The sequence below is a fragment of the Bubalus bubalis genome, chromosome 7 (assembly GCF_019923935.1).
Source record: "Bubalus bubalis isolate 160015118507 breed Murrah chromosome 7, NDDB_SH_1, whole genome shotgun sequence".
NCBI lineage: Eukaryota > Metazoa > Chordata > Mammalia > Artiodactyla > Bovidae > Bubalus > Bubalus bubalis.
Genome location: NC_059163.1, coordinates 74,918,024 through 74,944,024, shown reverse-complemented (window position 1 = coordinate 74,944,024; position 26,001 = coordinate 74,918,024). Strand labels below are relative to the sequence as shown.

Genomic DNA, 26,001 nt, shown 5'->3' with positions numbered 1-26,001 from the left:
AGGAAGGAAGCCACATCTAACAATTGGTCCAGCAGAAAGGAAACTAGGGAAGTAAAATGAAATTTTCTCCCTTCCTACTGTCTCTCATAGATACGGTAGCTACCCAGAAGCCAGAGAACCAGGGGTTCTGTCAGGCAGGCCTTAGAGGTCAGCCTTTTGGAGCCCAGAGCAGAATGGGGAGAGAGAGAGAGATCATAGGAGCAACTGTTGAATATACAGCACAGAGCATTTTCACTCCATGTGAGGTCCTCGAAGAACCACTGGGGAGAAAAATGTTAGGTGGGGAAATAGCTCTTGGTTAAATGACTTGCAAATGGGACAATCGACAACAGGGCAAATTGATGGAGGGACCCTGTCGATACTGCAAAGCACAGTGTGATGTTGTAAAAGAGTCATCCCTGCGCAGAGAATGAAAAGTCCAGGCACTGGAGTTGGAACCTTCTTTCTCAAGCGGTTACATGCTCACCTGCTGAACCCTCTGTCTGATAGTCCCAGGTGACATGGGCACATGGATGTGCCCCTCGTTCTGGATGTCACAAAGATTAAGGGCTACTTTGCATAGCCCAGTGTCCCTCAGTGATTCATTAGGTGTCTGAGATCCTTCTCTGTGCATTTATTTAGTATTTTATTTACCTGCTGTCACAAAGTTAGGGGGATTTATACTTGAATTCAATGGAAGACTGAAATGTGACATCATATATAATTTTTAATGCCAAATAGCAATAAAAATTTATGAAGTTACGGCACACTTTCATGGTTAGAGAGAGAAAATGTAAAGTATAATTTTTTGCATCTTTGGAAAGATTTGGTTTAATCAAAATACTTATGTATGTCTATAAAATAGAAATGCACTGATGCTACTGCATTATGTAGGACTTCCTTCCTCTTCATTAAATGGCCTCAGGGTGTTCTTATTATTGTTTTTCAGGTTTTGTCTAATTTTTTTGTTATTTATCGTCTTTCTGTCAAGCTAGTGCTTGTTCAATAACTGAGCCGAATCTAGAGGAAGTAGGAAAATTAAATTTCCATACTTGTTAGAATTGTGTGTAAACAAAAGGTAAATAGACACCAAGAGACTAAAAGACACACATTTTGATGAATAAACATTGTAACAATGATTTTGCCTTTTCCTGGACTTTTCTTCTCTTTTTAAGAAAGATTTTCAGATAAGCTCTGGATTTTTAAATCCCCTTTCAGTTCTATATTTCTGTGTTTCCATTTCATCTCATACTATATCTCAGGTTTACTAGTTTCTTATGTTTATTACCTACTTTACACAGTCATTTTTAAAGTTTATTTTCCTCAATAAGTGATTCCTGCTTCCATGTGGGCTTTGAGGATATAGAGAAAAAGCCTGAGATCTAAGCACCCCCCAGCTGGTTTTACAGGTTTAGTTATAATTATGTTCCAACAGGCATTCCTGCCGGTTGGTTTTCACTCTTCCAACATGAGCACTTGCTTATCTGTGGAATCTTCATAGTTGACCATTTCTATATTTCTCCTGTTTGATAATCCTGTTTTTATTTATGGCAAATGAGACCATACATTTTTTTAAAAGGTTTTCTTGGATTAAAAATTCTGAACCTGGTGTTTGGACAGTATAAATCCTCAACAAGGTAGATATCATGGTATCTGTTTTACTATGAAAGAAACTTAGGTCTTGGAGAGATTTCTTCACTTCCTCCAGATATTTCTGCTAGTCAGTGGAGACTAATTAGGAGACTTAACATACGGTGTTTTTTCCTTTTATTTGTTCAATACTTTTATCCAAATAAAAATGTTTCTGGAACTGTTTTAAGGCCTTGGAGATACAGAGATGACCAAGGTAGAAGAGTGCCCTGATGTCTAACAGTTTACATTCTAGTGGGAAGGGCAGTGGACTGGGCAGACAATTAACCAGAATAAACCAGAAAAACATCAGGTAGGGATAAGTCACTTATCTGTCTTTCCCCATTGGAAGGTAAACTTAAGAACCAAGACTGTCATTCCACCACTGTATTCCATAATACTTGGAAGAGTTCTCAAGACAGAGTAAGGGTTCAATCAATATTTTCAATTAATGAAACATGTTACCAAGTAATAGAATGTGCCTGGTAGAAAATAAACTGAAGATGTGATCAGGAGGAACTATGGGATTCTTTCAGATTGGCTAGTCAGGGAGTGCTTCACTGAAGCGTTCAACATTAGAGCTGAGGTCTGACTGAGAAGAGGAAGCCAGTCATGTAAATATTTGGATGAAGAACATTCTATACAGAAATGAACAGCTAGTGCAAAGGCCCTGAGGTAGGACTACGCTTGGTGAATTTTAGTAATAGAAAAAGGTGAGTGTATTGAAGCATAAGAAAAAGATGGGTAAGAGAAGAGGCCAGTGTAATGAGCAAGGCAAGGTCATGTGAGAGCCAGGAGGCCCCCGGGTGGAGTTTGGGTTTTACTTTAAATGTAATGGAAGTTATTGGAAGGTTTTAGCTTCCCTGGTGGCTCAGATGGTAAAAAAAAAAGAAAAAAAAAAAATCTGCGTGCAATGCAGGAGACCCGGGTTCAATCTCTGGATCATGTCAGGAAGATTGCTTGGAGAAGCAAATGGCTTCTACAATATTCTTGCCTGGAGATTTCCATGGACAGAGGAGCCTGATGGGCTACAGTCTATTGGGTTGCAAAGAGATGGACATGACTGAGTGACTAACACTAACAAGCAGGGAACCAGGAGAATAACAACCTTTTGCAACAGTCCAGGCAAAGAAGTGGTGCAAGTTTAGATCAGAGGATAGTGGTGAAAATGGAGGGAGGAGCCAATGTTACTCATTGACAGACTGCTTGTTGATAGTTGGAATATGGGTGGGTGGTGGATATTGAAGAAAATGGACAAATCAAGCATGACTCAACTTTGTGACCTTGGATTTTTGGAAAATAGGGGTGATGTTTCTTCAGATACGAAAGACTGAGACCAAAAGCCATATGAGTTTGCTAGGGCTGCCTTAACAAAGCACTGCACACCAAGTGCCTTAAAGAGCAGAAGCTTATTGTCTGGAGACTAGAAGTGCTAGGTCAAGGTCAGAAATGATGGGTCCTTCAGAGGGCTGCAAAGGAGAATTGGTTCTGTGCCTCTCTCCTGACTTCTGGTGGTTTGCTGACAATCCTTGGCTTGTAGGTGCATCATCCTCATCTCTATGTGTATGTCCACATGGTGAGCAGGCTAGGGGCAGGGAAGAGAGCTCACAGTTTCTCTTTGGACTATGTTAACTAAGGTTTGACTATTCAGTTCCATAGTGATGTCAGTTACTGTAGGAGAGCAGAGAAAGAAGGGGCAGATCACAGCCTGCAGGGTTTCATGGAAAAGTGTCTCAAGGACAGGTAGAATTTTGGCAACATTAAATCCTAGATTCTCTGGGACTCCCTTGCCATTGGGTAAGTAAACAGATTAGCAAATGTACTGTAACCACAGAGAAGTGTCTATACTTTTTCCTTTCACAGAGGGGAAGATTGCTGAGGAATCATGACACTTATGTTTCCAACAGTGCTTCAGCCATTTCCAGATGGAGCTGACATCCCCCCAGGAGGAAATGCTGACTTACAAATATCCCTTACTTACCAGTGAGACCATCCCTCTTACAGTCTTGTTAAAGGAGCAGGTCTCTTCTGCTATTGGTTTAGTCAAGCCTGTGTCCAGGAATATGAAATGAGGATAATGGGGAAAACAAACCCCCTGTATTGGGAAGGACTCCCAGCTCCAGCATGGGGTAGATAGAATTTAAGGGACTGGCTAAGAATTCTGGTCTGATTATGCCATTTCCCTGACTAAAGACATTTAAGTGCTGCCCATTGCTATTAGACAACAGCACTGCTCCACCCCCACCCCCTGCCCAGTCCTAAACTTTGCCTAGAAAAGCTTGCATGTGCTGGTCTTGCTAATTCTTTCTCTTCTGTGAATTCTAGCCTCACAGGTTTTTCTTTTAGTTCCCCCACCTTCCCCACACAGCTTACTCCCTTTTGCATCAGGGACTTCCAATGCACCTCTTCCCAGGTGGCTCAGAGATAAAAGATCTGCCTGCCAATGCAGGAGACACAGGACACTCAGGTTCAGTCCCTGGGTCGGAAAGATCCCCTGGAGAAGGAAATGGCAATCCATTTCAGTATTCTTGCCTGGAAAATCCCATGGACAGAGAAGCCTGGTGGGCTACAGTTCGTGGGGTCACAAAGAGTCGGACATGACTGAGCACACCCGCACACACTTTGAATGCACTTCCCTGGTCTCCCCTGTAAATCTGAGTTTTCTTACTCTCCCTTTAGGCTTCCCAGTTGGCGCTTATGGTAAAGAATCCACCTGCCAGTGAAGGAGACGCCAGAAACGCGGGTTGATTCCTGGAGTAGGAACTGGCACCGACTCCAGTATTCTTGCCTGGAAAATTCTTGCCATGGCCAAGGAGCCTGGAGGGCTACCGTCCATGGGGTTGCGAAGAGTCAGACACGACTGAGTATACACACAGTAGCCTCCTTCTCCTCCAATTTATTAATTCCACGTAGCCTCCAGATGACTGAAGTACCTGAGTTTTCAGGGCACCTCAGAAACCTGTTTCATCCTCATTTGACAGGCTACACTCGTCTACTGCTTCTTTTTGTAATATCTTTCAAAGAAATAGGTAGGTTTTTAATAAAACGTTATTCATTTGTAATGCAAGCAAATTGAGGATATTCCCTGCATCACCACTAGGGGGAGGGCTGCACTGCCCAAGTTTACTTCCGAACTTCGGTTATAGGTTATTTGTTGGAATCAAGTACGAAAAAGAAAGTTCAGGGCATATGTCCAGCTGTAGTGTGGAAGTGGGCAATGAAGGCAATACTTGTGCTAGAGGGGAGTAAAACAGGACAACACAACACAAGACAAAAATACAAGCGAAATGGTTGGCAATTACTGGTGTTGAAGAGATGCGGCACTGGGTGCTACGGACTTAATACTGACTGCACTTGAGAGGAGAAAATGGCTTTGTAGAGGGCACTGCCAGGGAATTTGGTGCTTAGGGGCTCTTTGCTTATTATCCCTCGTTGCCCCCACTATGCAAGAACTGGAGATAATCAAGTAGAAGCCTCAAATGGGAATTTTACAAGACTCTTGCTAGATAATCAGCATATTTGAATTTTATTGCATACAAGTCAAAAGTGGGAGTTAAAAGCTTGAGTTGTGGTATCTCTGACTCTCAGTCCCCGGTCTGTCACCTACTTATTGGGTTATCCTGGACAAGTGACATTACTTCTATAGGCCTTGGTTTCCTCATCTGCAAGTTGACAATAATGTTGGTCCTGGGAGGGTTACTGTGAGAATTATTAGCAATTCAAACAATAGTGTGCTTGTTATGTGTCTGGTGTTAGTCTAAGTCCTTTATGTATGAATCCTTTGGTGCACAGGGAAACCTATGACATAGGTACTATTGTTATTATGATTAGTGTGATCCTTATTTCAGAGCTGAAGAATCTGAGGCACAGAGGAGTTTAGAAATATGCCTAAGGTCACACAGCCACAATCAGGATTTAAACCCACCAGCTGCTTAAAACAACTCCTGGCTTACATCAAATGCTCAGAAAGGGTGAGTTGTTCTTCTACGTCGTGGGAAGCCCCTGCCTGGCTGTAGCTGTGCAGGAACTAGACATCTGTTTTTCATAACCTGATTTTGCATGAGGGGAGCTGGGGAGGGAAAGAAGGGTGGCGGGGGAAATGCTCAGTGCCTGGTGGGTTCGACTTTGTGGACTATTTTTTGTTGATTTGTGAGAGTACTCTGGATGTCAGGGTTCCCAGCAGCACTTGCGTGGACCTGGCTGGGTGATGCTTCTCTTCATTTCTGTGTGAAACATGGCATGGTATCTCTCCCCAAGTGAGGCCTGAGAGGGGGCAGTGCTGTTTTGGGACCCCTCAGCCCCTTGGCTCACTATGTAGGGAGGATGGACATTCTGATTCAGACCCCTACGTGGACATCTTTGATCTTACTGAGGACCCTGGAGGAAGCAGAAATGGGAGAAGTTTCTAGAATAGGTTTTCAATTCAGGGGCTGGAGTAAAGCAAGAAAACACTTCAGAGGGCATGTCACACTGCCAGGAGACCTTGAGAAATAATCAAGAGAGACTTTAGGGGAAGGAACGTGAAATACCTTTAACATGTAGGTCAGGTCATCAGGCATCCAAGAATGATTACTCTCAAAGGGAACACATTCACACTTAGTCTGTTATGTCCGGGGTTAAGGGAGAAATAGGGATCTATTTCCTTTCAGCTAAACAATTCTCTCTACATTATAAAAAGGATATGTCTGATGTATTGTATAGTATTTATTCCCTGGGACATCCACCCCCACATCTCTCAGAAATCTGCATCTTTGTACCACAGTTTGATTGATGTGAAAGGAAGAGGCTGTAGACAGGCATTGAGTTATAATTCAAGTTCAATTTTTGGCTCCATCTTGAAGCAAAATGGTAATCAACACAAGTTTTAAAAATATACTTTCTTAGGAAACTTAGTTCCATTCTACTGGATTTGCTTCATGAATAGAGACCACAGTAATAAGTGCTGTTGAAACCCAATATTTGTATGTTGTATAACTGAGCGCTGTGTCCAGCACATAGAAGCAGAAATGCATGCTTGATGCCTCTACGTATCCACAGAATGGATATATATTGAAGCTCCTGGAAGGCAGGGCAGCCTCTACTTATCTGGTTTTATGTGCTACCCAGACCTCTGCTGGGGATAGAAAGCTACTCCATTGATGCTGTTTAAAGATGCTGGTTCTGATGATTTCTCCCCATTCACTCACCAGAACACACAATTGGAAAATATATCTAACTCTCCTAAGAACTAATGACCCCATGAGATGGGAAGGATTTAGATTCCTCTGCTAGAGATATGGATCAGAAGGACTGGTAACCAGCCTCAGAGATTAGAGAGATGTCAACGTGTACAGTGGTTGCTACAAATTAACATTATTTCCATCAAATTTATTACTGTCTGGTCAAGGTTAATAAATTTGTAGTTCATTTCTCATCAGCGAATTAAAGATGTAGAACAATAAACGATCATTTCTGCCACCTTCTTTAGAAGATATAATCACAATAATTGATTTTGGAAGGTGACAAGAAATAGAGATGGTGAGGAAATTGTATGAAGCATGGTGGGAGTAAGCTGCCACAAAGATGAGTTTGTAAATCTTCTTTCAGATTGAAATGCCTCTACTGGGGAAGGCATTTTAAAATGCATGGAGGGGAGGAAGGGAGGGGATATATGTATGCATATAGCTGATTCACTTTGTTGTACAGCAGAAACTAATGCAACATGGTAAAGCAGTTATAGTCCAATTTTAAAAAAGGAAAAAAAAAATCACTCCTCCTCCAGTGTTGCGAAACGGCTCACTGTTACTAAGAGTGGATAAACAGGAAGTGATGCTCCCAAGTTTGAAAAGCTTTATTAGAGATATACAGATGATTGGTAAAGTTTTATCCAAATGCTTAGAGGGTTTCACTCAGCTTCACATGTTTTCCCAGAGTGGTTTTTAAAATGATAAAGCTCCAGTCCTAAGTACAATGATAATACCTAACGTGGACCAAGGGCTTAGATTTGTGAAAGGAGACAAGCGTGATTGAGAAATTAGCCAGACTTGATAACTTTGTTGTTTTGATTTGTATAACAGTGCTGCTGCTGCTGCTAAGTCACTTCAGTGGTGTCCGACTCTGTGTGACCCCAGAGACGGCAGCCCACCAGGCTCCCCTGTCCCTGGGATTCTCCAGGCAAGAACACTGGAGTGGGTTGCCATTTCCTTCTCCAATGCATGAAAGTGAAAAGTGAAAGTAAAGTTGCTCAGTCATGTCTGACTCTTAGCGACCCCATGGACTGCAGCCTACCAGGCTCTTCCATCCATGGGATTTTCCAGGCAAGAGTACTGGAGTGGGGTGCCATACACTAGGCAGGTGGATTTGCAGCTCTGAAATGAAGTGACCAATTTTCCATTGGATACTGAAAGGTCAAGCCTTGGGGAAAGGCAGTTTGTTCTTTTCTGCTCTAAAGTTTGGAGCAAAGGAAGGCTTGGCTATGGGACAAGGAAACAGTTTAAAATAGGGTCAGGAGATATACATAAAGAGTAATATAGATAATTAGATAGTAATATAGATATAGTAATATAGCAATGTAGGTAAAAAAGTAATAATGGGTTTCAGCCACAAAAATTTTAGTATTGCTTTGCTTTCCCTGGATTTTATTTTCTTGAATGGAACTTTCTATTTAAAAATAGGATTTTAGCTATTTATTCAAGATAATTAAGCTTGGAGTATAGACTAGTATAATATAAAGAACATAGGATTAACTGTAGCCCTTAATGGCCAAATAGTTATATGAAAGTGAAAATCAAGTCAAAATCTTTCTGGGGCAGAATTATTTTATTTATAAAATGTAGAAATGATGATGATGGTGGTGGTGTCAAACACAGAAGTTAGATAACGTCCAATATGCTGTTTAGTGCTGGACTCTCTGTCTATACTGTAAGGTCATGCATATTATCGTCAGTTTGGAACCTGGCGGCAGTGCTCTGTGACTGTTTTGCCTGGACATCTGACAGTCAATGAGTGCAACTCCAGAGGCACCTCCACGGCAGCACAAAGCCCCTGTGATATGTTAGAGAAACAGTAACACACCACATCTTAATTTACGATTAAAAGTACGAACACAACATCACAGACAGAGATGGTTTTGATAGAGATGCTTAAGACAAGTTAAACAGTTATTTGATCCACTGAACTAGACATTGCTGGGAGGAAAAGACAAAAAATGTATTCACGTCTGAAGAGGCACCTTGACAGTGATTGGAGAGAAGAGAGAATAAAAGAAAAGGAGACATAGAGAAAGGAAGAATAGGACGGGCAGGAGGAAGGAAAAGACAGGAGGAAGGAAAGGAAAAAGGGCAGGAAGGAACAAAGCCATGAAGGGAGAGAGGACGCTGGCAGACTCAGTGTTGCAGTGATCTAGAAAACAACTTAAAACGAACGCACGTGACGCTAAGATCTGTCTCCTACTTTGGGACTTTGGGAGATGACTCAGCCTCTCTGAGTCTCAATATTCTCATCCGTAAAGTGTGTCTAAAAATGCTTTTTGTCTCCATTTTCCTTACCAGTGAGGCTGTAAGGTGACGCAGTGAGACACTTTGCTCAGTGCCCGGTCAAGTCTCTACAAGCTGCAGCTCTTACCATCATTGTGGTCATGGTGGTGAGGACTAAATTGTACAATGTATCTGAAATTCGTTAAAACCATCCCTGGCACCTGCTAAGCAGCAAACTGTAAAAAGCAGAAGGAATATAATTGTGCTTATGGAGACGGTTAATAATGACCTCTATTCGTTGAGCCCTGTGCTGTCACCGTGACGACCTGGCAAGCCTGTGTCATCACTTTCTTTTGTGGGTGAAAAAAACTGATGCTGGGAGGTTACCTGACCCAAAACTATGATGCTGGGAAGAAGCACATATTCCAAGGTGTTATTCTGTCCAGTGAGACAAATTCAAACTCTTTCTTCTACACCATTGCTAGACATTACCTTTGACCCATTGAGAGCTTATTTATTTATTGTTTACAGTAACTCTGAGAAGTGAGTATTCTGATTTTCATTGATAGAAAAACCCAGAAAGAGGGTCTAAATCCTTGATTCTCAGATTCCAAGGTCTACTCTCTTTCTGTACTAAGAACATACAGAGGTGGAGTTTGTAAAATATTGAGTGTAGAGCTCTCTTGATACCACTATTGTCTAATAGAAATAGGATGGGAACCCTCAAAATAAGAGACAGCTGTGATTTAATATTATCTAGTAGTCACTTTAAAACAAATTAAAAAAAAAAAAATAGAAGTGAGGATTTCCCTGGTGATTTAGTGGTTAAGAATCCGCCTGCCAATGTAAAGAAAATTTCACATACCTCGGGGCAACCGTGCACCACAACCACCGAGCCTGTGTACCTAGAGCCTGAGCTCTGCAGCATGAGAAGGCACCGTGGTGAGAACCTCCCATGCAGCTAGAGAGTAGCTCCCACTTGCCACAACTAGAGAAGCTGGCACAGCAGTGAAGACCCAGCATAGCCAAAAATAAATAAGTAAAAAATAAAATTATTTTTCTTTAAATGTTGGTGTTTTTTTAAAAAAAGAAAGAGGTGAAATTAATTTCATTTTCGAACTTGCTATATCTAAAATATTTTTACTCAACCATGTATGGGAGATGCCTAATGAGTTTATATACTGTTTTTTCCTCTTGTGCTTGGTCTTTGAAATCCATTATGCATTTTAAACTTCTAGCACATCTCAATGGTGGCCGGTGGTGGCAGTTTAGTTGCTAAATCATGTCTGAATTTTTGCGACCCCGTAGACTGCAGCCTGCCAGGCTCCTCTGTCCACAGGATTTCTCAGGCAAGAATACTGGAGTGGGTTGCCATTTCCTACTCCAGGGGATCTTCTCTGGCTCAGGGATTGAACCTGGGTCTCCTGCATTGCAAGTGGTCTTTTACAGACTGAGCTACCAGGGAAGCCCCTAAAGGGAGCTAGCCACACTTCAAATAGTGATTAAAATCCACAAGAGGCTAGCAGCTACCACATTGGATTGGGGAGCTTTAGACAACAGCTCTGTCAATTTGGATAATTCTCCAAGCTACGGAAGGCATTGAAGTTGCTAGCCACAGCAAGATTGCCATAGTATAACTAACAAAAAGGAAAATGTGATCAAAGATTTTATGAATCAATCCTGTCAGTGAAATTCTGGATTACATTGGCTAAATCTACAAAGAAAAGAAGGGTCTATATTATTTTGCTTTTAAGAAAAAAAACTGATTTGTTCACTCAAAATAGGAACTCGGTTGCTTTTACCTTTTTCAAAGCAAACTTTTAAAAGGTAGTGAGGATTTTATGGAGAACAGGAGGAAATATTTAGATTTCATTTACTACATATTTAGGGAATATGAAACTGAGAGATGGGAGAGTGAAAAGTGTGAGGATGCCATCAAAGTGTTTTATCAGCAAAGCTGTCACTTTATAGAGACGTAATCTGACAGGCACTACCCTGAGTTTGCTTCGGTTGAAAGCTTCCACTTGTAGAGTAATTTTATGAACTCTACTCAGAGATTCACAGAAAAAGGCAAGAGGCAGTATCACATGCTTCTGCCTCTTTTATTTGCTTAAGTCACGTGAACCAGATGTCAGAACTCTTAAATTTGTAGATTTTAAAGTCCCATGATGAACTAGATAATAGTCAAAGCTGACAGTCAGGGCCAAGGAGTTTCAAGGAAATGGTAAATCTCTGACATTCAGAAGCCACAGTTACATAGTACTTCACTGGGGTGCCAGAGACTTACTAGTTCCCGAGAGTTACAATGGTGTTCTCAGAGCTTTCTCTCCAAGCCTAGACCATAATCGGCACCATCTTTTTGTTTGTGGCTCACCAAACCAAAATACCTGTTTGTGCCTGTTGTGTATATAATAATTTTAAGTGTGTCCACATTTAAATGTTGTTTTTTCATTTCCTATCCCTGGCTTGATTTTTCTCATTGGCACCATTGCTTTATCTGGAGAAGGAAATGGCAACCCACTCCAGTATTCTTGCCTGGAGAATTCCATGGATAGAGGAGCCTGGTGGGCTATAGTCCATGGGGTCACAAAGAGATGGACATGACTGAGCAACTAGGACTATTGTTTTATCAAACTCTTTTTATTTTTATTATAATTCTAGAACAATTAGGAATACTAGTAATTAAACTGCTGAAATCTGCATAGGTAGAGTAAGAACATTTCAATTCTATCAGTATGAGTGTTAATTATTTTAGGCAAGCTGTCATTTAGGCCTTCTAAAGTGGATTTTGTTCTTGCAGTCAAGAACATTGCTTAGTGCAGAATTAATTAATCATTATAAATATAAAACCTGCAGTATCAGCTCCTGTGTTCAGAAAGGTTTCAAGAGGCAAGGTTGAAAGAGTCAATAGGCTGCTGAAGGGAATCTTATCAGGCACACCCACCCCCAATCTGATAAAAGGACAATTAAACTATGTACTTCATTTTTATATGGGCTTTACTTCAAGACTCATTCCAGAAACTGGAAATGTCCACTTTTTCTAACACAAAGTTTTTTTTTTTTCTCCTAAATATCTTCTTTTAAAGAGATTTTTAAGAGCAAGATTGACAAGGTGATGAGTGAAAATTGAAATTTCCTTTGGTTGAAGGAAGATTTCTCCTACTCCCTCACAAAAATCATTTTTGTAGCACTATGCTGGGTAGAAGATACATCTTTTCTGTGGGCTCTGAATTTTCTCAGATACCCCGTGGATACTTAAATGTTCTATACGATGATCATACTAATTGTATTCCTCACATTAAGGCTCACAGTCATTTGCTACAAGAGAAAAAGTTCGTGTTTCCATTGCCTTTTCCACTGGTTTTTAAAATAATGATTCTGCAATATTGTGTCATTTCGCTCCTTTTAAAATGAAAGCAAAATTCAACCAAGTTATATTGGAATACATCGACCAAAATAGGGAGATCATGCCTATATGGGTAAAGAAACCAATTGGCAAAAGAGTCCAGATAGTGATGTTATTAAGTAACATTTAATAAGCTCAATGATAGGCACTCTAAATGCTTTAAATGTAATTGCCTTGTATAAGCACATTATATGTAATTGTCTCATTTAATTCTTACCACTCAGAAGCAAAGGATGCCGTTAATATAGGAAAAAATGGGCTCAATTTTTTAATGTAATTTTGCTAATACATCAGAATTGTAAAAGAATTTATTTAAAATTGTACATTGAGAATTAGTTCTTTCCAAGGCACTCCACTAAGGACAAGGCAAAGTGTACTACTGCTTCTCGAACTTTAATGTCTAGACAAACCACCTGAGCATCTTGTCACACTGCTGTTCTGATCCAGTAGATCTGAGTGGGGCCCGAGACTGAGCATTTCTGGCAAGCTCCCAGGTGATGCTGCTGCTGCTGGTGTGTGACCATCTTTGAGAACAAGGACCGAGTCTTTGTTAAAGAGAATTTTGAAGTGATAAAAGCCAAAGGACTGTATCATCCTTCTTCTAAAGAGCCAACTGGTAACTGCAGCTGAGGAAAGCGGCTTAGCTTTGTTGAAAGAACAGGATGTGAGTTGGATCTTGAATAATGGGTAAAAGTAAGTAGTAGAGGGTGTTGCTCAGTATGTTCTTACTGGTTAATTAGTTGATAGAAAGGATGTAGAATGTGTCCAAAACCATGATGAAATATCTACAAGGTTTTTGATTTTCTTACAAGTGAACCAGTGGGGATCTATACATTTTACTGGTGCCCACATCTGCAGCTGACACACTTTTCCAATTTTTCCTTCTTCAGTAATGGAAACATCTACCTGCTTCTGGGCAGGTGGTGACTGAAAAATATGATGCTGTCTATGTGTATCAAGCCATAATTACACCAGAACCCCCCGAATTTTAGTTTATTTTAAAAGATATCATTTTATGATTTGTATCACTACAATTATGCTCCTAATGGGATTTTAATTGATTTGGAATCCAATTAAAGAAAATCTATTTTTAAAGCACATCTCAGCTGCTGTCACTCGGAAGTCATGCCAGGCTGTCAGAGTGTAAGTCATCGAAGCATAACTTGAACACATTTGGTGTGATCAGTCAGGGGAATTTGTGAATGACCTATATTTAATATTCTTAAAAAAAATGTCTTGATGTGTCTTGTACTTCTCAAGACTATGTGTATGCCTAGTGATATAAATAACAGTTTTTACTTGAGAGAGTTCTATGGTCTTTTGGGTAAAATTTATTAGTTCAGGTTTGGGAAAGGGATATTTTCTAGAATGCAGTACTCCTTTGTCCATATATTATTTCTGTAAATTATGATTCCCCCCCCCCCCAAAGTCACATCTATTCTGAGTTCCTATGGGGGACGATTTCAGTAAGTTTTTTTCCCCCAGACTTGGTTCAGTTACATTGCTCACAAAGCTAAGCATTTTAATGGTTCCTCCTAGTTTATTGAATAAACTCTATAATCATGGCTCTTCATAGTATGATTTAAACCTAAACTGAAGTCAAACTATAGTTCTTACTCTCCCTTCATCCCACCCACAGACAATAAATGCTGAAGAGGGTGTGGAGAAAAGGGAATCTTCCTACATTGTAGGTGGGAATGTAAATTGATACAGCTACTAAGGAGAAATTGGACACTACTGAAGTGACTTAGCACTATGGAGAAAAATACAGAAGTTCCTTAAAAAACTAAAAATAGAGCTACCATATGACCCAGCAATCCTACTCCTAGGCCTATACCCAGAGAAAACCATAATTTGAAAAGATCCATGCATCCCAATGTTCATTGCAGCACTATTTACAATAGCCAAGGTATGGAAGCGACCTAAATGTCCATCAACAGGTGAACAGATAAAGAAGATGTGGTGCATTTATACAGTGGAATATTACTCAGCCATTAAAAAGGATGGAATAATGCTATTTGCAGCAACATGGATGGACCTGGAGATTATCAAATTGAATCCATTGCTGCCCCAAAGGTAGGAAATGGTGCTTTTGAGCAAAATAAGTTGAATTATAGAGAAATAGTTACATGAGTCAAAGAGTATAAACGTCAATCCACCCTCTCCTATTTCAAATGTCACCTTCTCCCTGATGTCTTGTCCACTCCTCCAGTTGAATGATTTCTCTTACTTATAGAGAAATTTCCAAGATAACCTAATTGTTATTGTCTTGGTTCAGAGAAATTGATAACCTTAGATTCATATATTCCCAGAACCAAAAAGGGTCATCATTTAGAACTATTCTCCTTCCCGCAAGATAAATCTTGAGAGAAGAAAAAGCCTTCCTTTGTTCTTGTTTAGCTCAAAGTACCAATGCAGATCTTTGCTCATCCTCAGTAAAATCAGCGTGGTTCAGCCTGTGATGCAAAGGCAAGTGGTTTTCTCACCTGTAAAACCACAAGAGACATTGTCATGATGTAAGTGGACAATGCTGACTATTCCTTCAACCTCTTTTTATTTCTTTGGAAGGAATTGAATGCCCCACCCCCACCCCGTCTGCCACCACACCTCTTTTTCTTTGTGTGTGAGTAAGGACCAGAGAGAACAATGAGCAACGTTTTAAAATTTTGTTGTTGTTTTTGTTGTTGAAACTCACCTGGGCCATGCTGAGCCTAGTCACATGGGGATTGAATGAACTGACTTTTAAAACTGGCTTTGACCTTTCAGGCTTAACTGAGAAAGTGATTAGATTATAAGGAAAAGGCTATTTTTATTTCTCCTTAAAGCTCACTTCAAATGAGCAGATCTGCAGCATGCTGACTTTTTCTCTATCAGTATTTGTCACAATATCTTTATTGTTTGTTGTTGCTTTTTTGCGTTCTCCCCTAGAACTTCAAAACAGGACTTGAAAATGCAAAGGGCAGCTAAGTTCTACTGGAACAGGCAAAAGACTGATTTTTAGATATGAGCCTATAAAGGATAATAAATTAGCTGCCCCTATTCCATTTCTTTTCTCTCTCACTCTCTTTTCTGTGAACTACCTGTAAAGAGGGTTGATTATGGGACTCTGAAAGACACACATCTTGATTGTGTGTGGATTTTTCACAGAGTCCTAGGGTCATTAATTCTCCCCACCTTTCCATCACATTACTCCACTTTGGCTCTAGACTTGTCAATTATGAAAACTCTGACAATGGTTTTTATTCTAGATGCCTGGACACTTGCTTCAACCCTGGTAGAGTAGTGTAGTTTTATTGATAAACAGGTTGAGATTAGTGGTGTTCTTGATCCATGGGGAAAGTTTCTGTGAACAAAGGAGGAGAAAAAGTTGCCATCACAAATCTAAAGGCCACAAGTTTACCAAAGATGGATTTTATCTAGAATGTCTTCTCTCAGGGGGCAGGTGAATGTGGGAAGAGTGCAAAGACCTGAAAGAGCAAATTAACCAAACTGAAGATATTTTAGATGAACTTGGAACCAGAACTCAGGCAAAGTGTGTAACTCTGGAAACAGAGAAACTGAGGTAGATCCAAAAACTGAAAATAAATTGGAGGGGACTGCTGAGACTAACTCCATGATCACAGGGTAGAGGAGAAAAGGGATGCCCTGGGGTCTAATGCTCTTAAAAAGATGATTAGAATAAGAACACAGAAAAGTTTGAGAATTCCAAATACTAATTTGACTTCCAGGTTATATTTTTGTCTAGGTAGGAGGATAGAACATATTGTATTTCATAGCTTGTTAACTTGATCGATAACTTTTGAATGTTTAAACAACGGTATGAAGGCCTCCATTTATATGTCTTCTTGCTCCAGTCCCATAGTTATAAGTAGTGGACCTGCTGGAAAGCATCAGACATAGAGTCATCTACCACTTATTAGGATTTTTGCTTCTTTATTAGGATCGTACCCATGCTGAGTTGGGAGAATTAATCTTGCTTTTGGTACTGGGGTTTGTCTTGTTCTCTAAATTATGTGGACTTGGGGGTATTGTAATTATCTGTGCGTCCTACAAACTCTTCAGACTTTTGAGAAGGGAAAACACAAAAGAAACTGTATTGAACTAATTCTTTGTTATGAACAATTCAGTGGAAGATCACCTTCATTCCTGGTTGTGCTGGAGGAATCCTGGAAGCACACAGCATAGATGTTCTGGTGGAGATACAGCAGAATGAGATAAATTTGGGACCCTAACTTCAGGAGTTTTGCATTGTCACATCATTGAGCAGGAACATTTGATTTTGAATTTTTCTCTAGGAATGTAAATATTTGTCCACATCTGGAGCTCTTGGATGGGTTGCTGATGTTTTATTGTCTTAGCACCTTTAGATATTCATGCAATGACTTTGTATTATGGGCTGAATTGTGTCCTTCCACAATATGTGTTAAAGTTCTAACTCTCAGTACTCAGAACACAAACATATTTGGAAATACGGTCAGTGCAGATATGGCCGGTTAAGTTAAGAGGTATAATACAGTGAAAGAAAGTAAAAGTGAAGGAAAGCATTAGTCACTCAGTCACGTCTGACTCTTTGCAACCCACCATGCTCTGTAGCCCGCTGGGCTCCTCTGTCCATGGGATTCTCCAGGTAAGAATACTGAAATGGGTTGCCATTTCCTTCTCAGGGGATCTTCCAGACCCAGGGATTGAACCCAGGTCTCATGCATTTTAGGCAAATTCATTACCATCTGAGCCACCAGGGAAGCCCCATATAATGCAATAAGATAGGCACTTAATTTAATATGACTATATCCTTACAACAAGAAGAAAAGACTATACGGGAGAGATCACCATGTGAAGACACAAACCTACAAGTGGAGAAGAGAGCTATGTAGTGATGGAGAGAGTGATTGGGGTTGGGTATCTGTAAGCCAAGGAACTTAAAGTACTGTCAGCAAACACCAGAAGCTAGAAGAAGCAAAGAAGGATTCCCTGCGTAGGTTTCAGATGGAGCATGGCTCTGATTGTCTTCAGACTCCCATCATTAAAACTTTGAGAAAAAAAAAAAAAATTATTTTTTTAAATCACCCAGTCTGTCTGTGGTTACTTGTCTTGGCAGCCTTAGGAAACTAATATACATTGTATAGTTCTGGGAAGCCATGTAGAATAACTTACTGGGCAAAATTTTGGATGATAAATAGACTCAGAAATGAATTTGCAACCATGGGTGGCACTTGACTTTGGTGCTTAACTAATCAATTTAAAAAAAAAAAAAAAACATAATTTCAGAGCCTTCTCTAAGGAAAAGCTTAGCTGTCCTCCTGCTCTTCCAAAGAGGCAGTGGTAAGGGGAATCACCTCATAAAAGTGGGAGTAAGATTGTCCCAGATGAAATGCTACTCTTCCAATGCTCCCTTATCTGCATCCAGTAACGTAGCTACATTCTGATTGACATGGTTGAAAGATACTAGAAAGGGCCTCAATTCTCACTCGGAGAAGGCAATGGCACCCCACTCCAGTACTTTTGCCCGGAAAACCCCATGGACGGAGGGGCCTTGGGGGCGCTAGGAGTTGGACACGACTGAGTGACTTCACTTTCACTTTTCACTTTCCTGCATGGGTATTGTAATTATCTGTGCGTCCTACAAATTATCTGTCCGTCCTCCTGCATGGACGGAGGGCCCCATGGGGGCGCTAGGAGTTGGACACGACTGAGTGACTTCACTTTCACTTTTCACTTTCCTGCATTGGAGAAGGAAATGGCAACCCACTCCAGTGTTCTTGCCTGGAGAATCCCAGGGACTGGGAAGCCTGGTGGGCTGCCGTCTCTGGGGTCGCACAGAGTCGGACACGACTGAAGCGACTTAGCAGCAGCAGCAGCAGCAATTCTCACTGCTTACATTTCTGTAACTAGCAAGGTGAGGAGTGCTGGTGGAGTGGGGCTCCACCACTCTTACCCGAGGGGACATTTCAGAAGGTATGCTTCTGATCTTTCTGACTCACTCACTCGTCTCCTGTGGAGAAGTGTGACTTTGACTGCTGAGATTGGAAAGAGGGTGGATATTCAGAGCTGAATCCATTTCCGGTTTCTCCCTTTGGCTCTGCCTGCCAACAGGATGACTGTTTCTGCTTTGCTCTTCCATTTGGCTAGCACATGTGAATCAGAGGCTAAGCCTGGTTTCTGAAGGATGGGCTGGAGTTCTGAATCTACACTAATAAAGCAGAAGGCATGTGGTCCAACAGTTCTGAGTAACAGTGTCTGATCTGCTTGTCTACATTATCCCTTATGTGGTCTTCCCATATCCAGATTTGGGGGTCAGAATTGGAAAACCCCAACGTGGATGCCCATTTCAGCTGGTTTCTCTCTTCCACTTTTACTTATAATAAAAAGGATACTTGTTCTCCATCTAACTTTTTTTTCTCTTTTCTTAAGAGATGGGCATGGAAAATAGTGTGTGATTTTTTGTAACACCTAATCCACCTTCCCCAGTGGCTAAACAGTAAAAAGAAAGAATCCACCTGCAATGCTGGAGACCCAGAAGACACAAGTTCTATCCTTGGGTTGGGAAGATCCCCTAGAGGAGGGCCTGGCAATCCACTCCAGTATTCTTGTATGGAGAATCCCATAAACAGAGGAGCCTGGCAGGCTATGGTCCATGGGATCGCAAAGACACATGACTGAAGCAACTGAGCATGCATGAGTCTGCAACCCAAACAATATTAAAGAGTTTATCAAGTATAAAGTGCAATGAAATGCAAGGAAAACATTTATGTAGTGAAAAGAGCATCAACCTCAGAGTCAAGCCCTGAATTCACATCTTGCCTTTTTAACTAACCAGTGGTTGTTGTTCAGTTGCTAAGTCGTGTCTGACTCTGTGATTATCATCCCAATAATTCAACCTATCTAAGCCTCATCTGGGAAATATCACAAGCAAAACCTATCTCATGGGACTTACATGATTACATGAGTAAAACGCATAACTTGTGTCATTCTCTCTCAATATCACCAAGGTTGTCATATAGTAGAACTCTACTGTGAATTAATTTCCTCATTTCTCTTTTCTTGAACAACATTTATTTATCTTCCACACCCTCACACACACATCCTCTGCACATTCATAAGCCTATTTCACTTTATCACAATCACTTGACCTCTTGTTGAAGGAGGATATTTTTGTTGGGATTTCAAACTAATCCAGGGCAGCATCTATGACATACACATTTGATGAAAATTATACTATTTTTCTTTCTTTCTTACCAACACAGTCCCTTTGAAACTCTAGGTTTTCCCCTGATGATACACCTGCATTTTAGAGTCTGATAAGAAATTAGTCTTATTTACAAAATTATGAATTTTTATCATAAAGTTGGAAAGAAAGCTTTCTGTTACAAAAGTATATAGTTATATAAAATGTCACAGTGTTATTACCCTTGAAACTATTTTGTTTGTTGTGCTTGCTCCATGTAATTTCCCTAATAATTAGCTGAGGCTTGTGTTTATAGTGCTTTTATATTTTTCTTTCATTCCACAGAAGGATAGAGAAAAATAGAATTATTTTCCTTTATCAGCGAAACCACAAAAATATGACCTCAGTGGGTTATTATAAAACCATATAGAGGCACAGAAAAGGCTATTTAAATGTCTTTGCCATAGGTTTGGCCTGTGTTGATTAATTACTTCATTCAGTGTATATTTACTGAGCTCTAGTCTGCCAAGTCCCATGAGTACTGAGCCATCAAGATGAATGAGACTTGCTCCCTGCCCTTCAAAGTCTCCTGATCAAAAAAAGCAAAATAAAGTGTAGGGTGGTGGTCATAGAAGACACATCACCTTGGTATCAATCAGTGCTTATTCAGAGAAGCAGAACTGGTAGGAGATACATGCTGAAAGATTTATTGCAAAGAACTGGCTTATGCAATTGTGGGGACTGTCTAGGCAAGTCTCAGGTCCATAAGATGGGCCATCAGGATCATAAGATCCATCAGGAAGGCCCTGCTGGAATCCACGGGCTCAAGTGGAGGCTGATGACACATGTACAACTTGCACTTTATCAGGGAGGCCTCAGCTGCAATTAAAATCTTTCAATGGATTAAGTCAGGTCCACCCAGATTATCGAAGACAAAGTCTCTTACTTAAAGTCAACTGATTATGGATGTCTATCTCATCTACAAAATACTTTCAGAGCAGCACCTAGATTAGTGTTTGATTGAATAACCTGGAGCTAGAGCCAGTCAAACTGACAGACAAAATTGATTATCACAATCATCATTTGCAAAATTCTCATGAGTCAGAGATCTAATGTAAAGCTCTTCCAAAATCACAATGTCTGCTGAGCAAATATTACAAGAATCTGTTACCTAACGTGCTAACAATTTTATCTTGAAATTATACTCACCAATTTTACATTGTCTTCAGAAGTTCAGGACTCTTGCTGTTATATCTTTAAGGAGGAATTAGGTGGAGAAATGAGTTTTATATTCCTCCCTTGAATACATGTATGTGTATACTGGGGGAAAAATACAAGCATATAGTACTAAAAAAGAAATATAAATGACTACTCGTAATAAAACAGCCTTTTTTTTTTTTTTTTTATTAAAGTCAATAAATGTTGTTGGGTCCACTTTTCCTAAAGTTGACTTCACAGACACTAGTTTCTTGTGATGAAATGCCTATTTACAATATTGCTATCTATATATCTATCTGCATTTATGCCTGTATTTACATACTCAACATGCACTTTAACTGTATGTAAATACACATACATATTTACATGCAAATAAACACTTGATACTGTGGAAAATTCTGAAACAGATGGGAATACCAGACCACCTGACCAGTCTCTTGAGAAACCTGTATGCAGGTCAGGAAGCAACGGTTAGAACTGGACATAGAACAACAGACTGGTTCCAAATAGGAAAATCAGTACGTCAAGGCTGTATGTTGTCACCCTGCTAATTTAACTTATATGCAGAGTACATCATGAGAAACTCTGGGCTGGAGGAAGCCAAGCTGGAATCAAGATTGCCGGGAGAAATATCAATAACCTCAGATATGCAGATGACACAACCCTTATGGCAGAAAGTGAAGAAGAACTAAAGAGCCTCCTGATGAAAGTGAAAGAGGAGAGTGAAAAAGTTGGCTTAAAGCTCAACATTCAGAAAACTAAGATCATGGCATCTGGTCCCACAACTTCATGGGAAATAGATGGGGAAACAGTGGAAACAGTGGCTCACTTTATTTTTCTGGGCTCCAAAATCACTGCAGATGGTGATTGCAGCCATGAAATTAAAAGACGCTTACTCCAGAGACATTACTTTGTCAACAAAGGTCCGTCTAGTCAAGGCCATGGTTTTTCCAGTGGTCATGTATGGATGTGAGAGTTGGACTATAAAGAAAGCTGAGTGCCCAAGAATTGATGCTTTTGAACTGTGGTGTTGGAGAAGACTCTTGAGAGTCCCTTGGACTGCAAGGAGATCCAACCAGTCCATCCTAAAGGAGATCAGTCCTGGGTGTTCATTTGTGGGACTGATGTTGAAGCTGAAACTCCAATACTTTGGCCACCTGATGTGAAGAGTTGACTCATTGGAAAAGACCCTGACGCTGGGAAAGATTGAGGGCAGGAGGAGAAGGGGACGACAGAGGATGAGATGGTTGGATGGCATCACCGACTTGATGGACATGGGTTTGGGTGGACTCCGTGAGTTGGTGATGGACAGGGAGGCCTGGCGTGCTGCGGTTCATGGGGTCGCATAGAGTCAGACACAACTGAGTGACTGAACTGAACTGAACTGAAACACTTTATAAATTTATTCATTATTTATTTGTGTATATATATAATTTTGTATATTCAAATGTGTGAGGAAAATATTGGAGCACATTTAAAAAGTTCTTTGCTGCTGGATTTTTCAGTCTTTAATATATTGACATCATTGTTGTCTTCAAGAGGGAGATTTGTAATTTAGCTTTAGTCAAACTCATTTGACCACGGGGTTCCTTTATTCATTGGTTAATGCTTTGGATTATTATTCATTGCATCTTTAAAAGCTAGGTAATAAAGTATTGTTTATGGGAGGTCTGGGATGGGTTAGTAATTAAACAGCTATTCAAATCCAACTGAAAATTCTATCATAACATGTTGGGGGTGGGGAAGAGAGCTTAAAGGTTGTCAAGTCCAACCACTCATCCAATAGATAATACTTTTATTTTCCTCAATCACACAGCTGGTCAATACCTCGTATATAAAAGAAACTGTAGAGTCTGACACATGATCCATCACACTGTCTCCATCATTATTTTGATAATGCCATTTGTCACTGTCAAAAGTCTCCAACAAAAATGTTTCTAAAGCGAAAACCAAGGGAGTAAGAGTAAAAGCAATGCCATGCAGTGTGGTCCGTTAAGCATTTATTGATGATTTATTACATAGAAGGCATGGAGCAGCTCACCACACTCTATCTGGGGAGATGGATGCACCCCAAACTAATTAATAAAATGCATCACAAGTCATGTCTGGCTATGAACCAATCGGTACAAAAACACAAGTGGGAGAGGCCATTTCTTCCAACTGTAGAAATGTGTGCATTGGGGGAAGATAAGGATAGAGGTCATAACTTTTGAGATTGGCTTATTTTGGAAAGATTTCACCATATTGAATAAGATATGAAGGATGTTCCATATGCAGAAAGAAAAGAGTCAAGAGACCCCTGGTGGTATCAAAGAATATAGGATGATTTGGGGAACTGAATGTTAAATGGGAGCAGAGCATAGGATGAAAAAATATTGGTTGGGAGATGGGAGGTGTTATGGGTTGAACTGTGTTTTCCCCCAAATATATATGTAGAAGTTGTAACCCCCAGTAGTTTAGAAAGTGACTTAGAGTGAGAGTCCTTACAGAAGTAACCAAGTTAAAACTAGCTCATTAGGGTGGGCCCTAGGCCAGTATGACTGGTGTCCTTCCAAGAAGAGATTCGGACACAGACACACATAGAGAGAAAGTGATGTAAAGAAACTCGGGGAGAAGACAGCCAGCTATATGTCAAGGAAAGAGGTTGGAACAGATCCTTCTCCCACAGCCCTCAAAAGGAACCAACTCTTCCACAAACTTGTGGTACAATAAAATTTGTTGTTAAAGTCACCTTGTCGGTGGTACTTTGTTAGTGCTGTCCTAGGAGACTAATACAGGAGGTGAAGCAGGAAATGCAAACTGGGGCTAGATTGTGAGAGTCTTTCCTTTGGAGGTCCAGCAGTCTGAGCATCTGGGAGCTTCTGAGGTTGTCTGAGTTCAAGTGGCCTGGTCAGAGGTACCTTAACAAGCTAACTTTGCAGCAGACTGGAAAAACTTTAGTCTGAAGGACTAAAGTAACAGCAGGAGTCCAGAGCTCAGAGTTTCTTCAACAGGCCAAGTGAAAAATGGTGAAGGCCTAAATTGGGCCAGGAGCTTTGGGTGGGATTTGAAAAACGTTGCATCAGTAAACTCAATCAGCCATAGGACAGAGCCAACAAAAAAGAAGAAATCAAAACAGCCACCAGATTGTCGTAGCTTTCTCCTCTGATTGTTCACAAGTGGGTAATGTGAAAATTAAGACACAGAAATCTTATTTATTTATTTATTTTTGTGGATACAATTTTTAAAATTGAAGTACAGAGGATTTATAATATTGTATTAGTTTTGGGTATATAGCATAGTGATTCAATAGTTTTATAGATTATACTCCACTTAAAGTTATTTATTATGAAATATTGGCTATATTCCCTGGGTTATATAATATATCCCTGTAGCTCATTTATTTTATCCATAATATTTTGTACCTCTTAATCCTCTACCTGCCCTTTCTCTCTCCTCACTGGAAACCACTAGTTGGTTCTCCATGAGTCATTTTGATTTTGTTATGTTCATTCTTTTACTTTTTAGATTCCACATACAAGCGATAACATACAGTATTTGTCTTTCTCTGTCTGTCTTACTGCCGTAAGAAAAATACTCTTGATCCATGTTGTTGCAAATAGCAAAATTTCATTCCTTTTTATGGCTGAGTAGTATTCCATTGCATTTATACATGGCGCATCTTCTTTATCTGTTGATGGACACTTAGATTATGTCCATATGTTGGCTATTATAAATAATGCTGCTATTAAAATTGGGATACATGTATCTTTTCCAATTAGTGTTTTTTGTTTCATAGAAACCTTATTTAAAATGGACCTAGGAGGCCAGAAGAGGGAGTCATCATTCCCTACAACTCCACCTCAGTAGCAGACCCAACAGGAAGAGATACATTTTGCATCTCCAACAGAAAGAAGGTTACTATCTTACTACTCAGCAGGAGGAAGAAAGAATTTTCCTTGCCTGGCAACACCCCCAGCCAATGAGAGTCTGTCACAACTCAGCCCAAAAGTCACTGCAAACTCCCAGTTTCCTCCAATGGACTCTTTATAACAGCCCTTCTCAACTCTCTTTTCTCCTCTGTCAAGAATGGTCCTTTCCTATACATCTGTGTCTCTTTTGCTGTCTCACATACAGGATTGTCGTTGCCATCTTTCTAAATTTCATATATATGCATTATTATACTGTATTGGTGTTTTTCTTTCTGACTCACTTCACAGGGCAGATGCATGTTGATGTATGGCAAAACCAATACAATATTGTAAAGTAAAAAAAAAAAAACAAAACATAATAATAATAAAAACAAAAAGAAAAAAAAAACAATGGTCCTTTCCTTTGTTGTCCAGACTTGCCTGTGGTTCACCATGAATTGCATATCCTGAGTTGCAATTCTTTGCTGTTGCTGAGTAAATTCATTTTGCTGGTGAAAATAACGAGCTGTTTTATTGCTTTAGGGTAATAGTAAGACTCCTGGGTCCAAAGGTACTGGATTGGTTTTGAATACAACCTTCTCACTACCCATAAAGCTTTGGAAATGCACTCTTGCATTCACTTCTTTCCTTTATATAACCCAACCACTGACTTACTTTGTGATCTGTGAACATGCCAAGTGCTTTCCCAGCCAGAGCCTTTACATTTCCAAATCTCACTGCCTGGAAGAGTATTTCCTCACCCCCATTATCACCTGAATGGCTCATTCCCATCCTTCTGGGATGTCTATACCACCTCATTTAGAGGGGTTGCCCCCTTTCCTGAACACTCTATCCCTATGTCCTTTGAGTCCCCACTCTGTTTATTTTTGTTTCAAAGCACTTCTCATTCTCTGTAATTGAATTGATTCTTTGTTTATACTTATTGTCCGTCTTTCCCATTTCAGCCCCCTGCCCCGCGATTATAATACAAACTCTTTAAGAGTATAGAGAGCCTGTCTATTTTGTTATATTGCTTCTCCCTGGAGTCTATAACAGTCTCTAGCACTGAATAGTTGTTCATTAAATAAGTGAAAGTGAATAATGCATAAATGAATGAATTATTATGTTTGAAACTGAGGTAGAGCATTGCAGTTTCCTGAGAGTTAAAATCACTTCAATATTTTATGGTATTTTACTTTTGCTTGAAAGAAATAATGTTTTTGGTTAATATATTTATAATTGAAGAGATTATTCCTAATA

General features: G+C 40.0%; 1 protein-coding gene across 1 annotated transcript in view; it reads left to right on the top strand.

Moving 5' to 3' along the window:
• Nucleotides 1–24,976, top strand: part of LOC102399587 (cytosolic beta-glucosidase) — a 224,554-nt gene extending 199,578 nt beyond the window's left edge. The window contains exon 5 of the mRNA XM_044946039.1: nt 24,630–24,976. Within this exon, the coding sequence (XP_044801974.1) occupies nt 24,630–24,700 (71 nt within the window). The 3' untranslated portion in view covers nt 24,701–24,976. The remainder of the gene's footprint in view (nt 1–24,629) is intronic.
• Nucleotides 24,977–26,001: the final 1,025 nt, after the last annotated feature.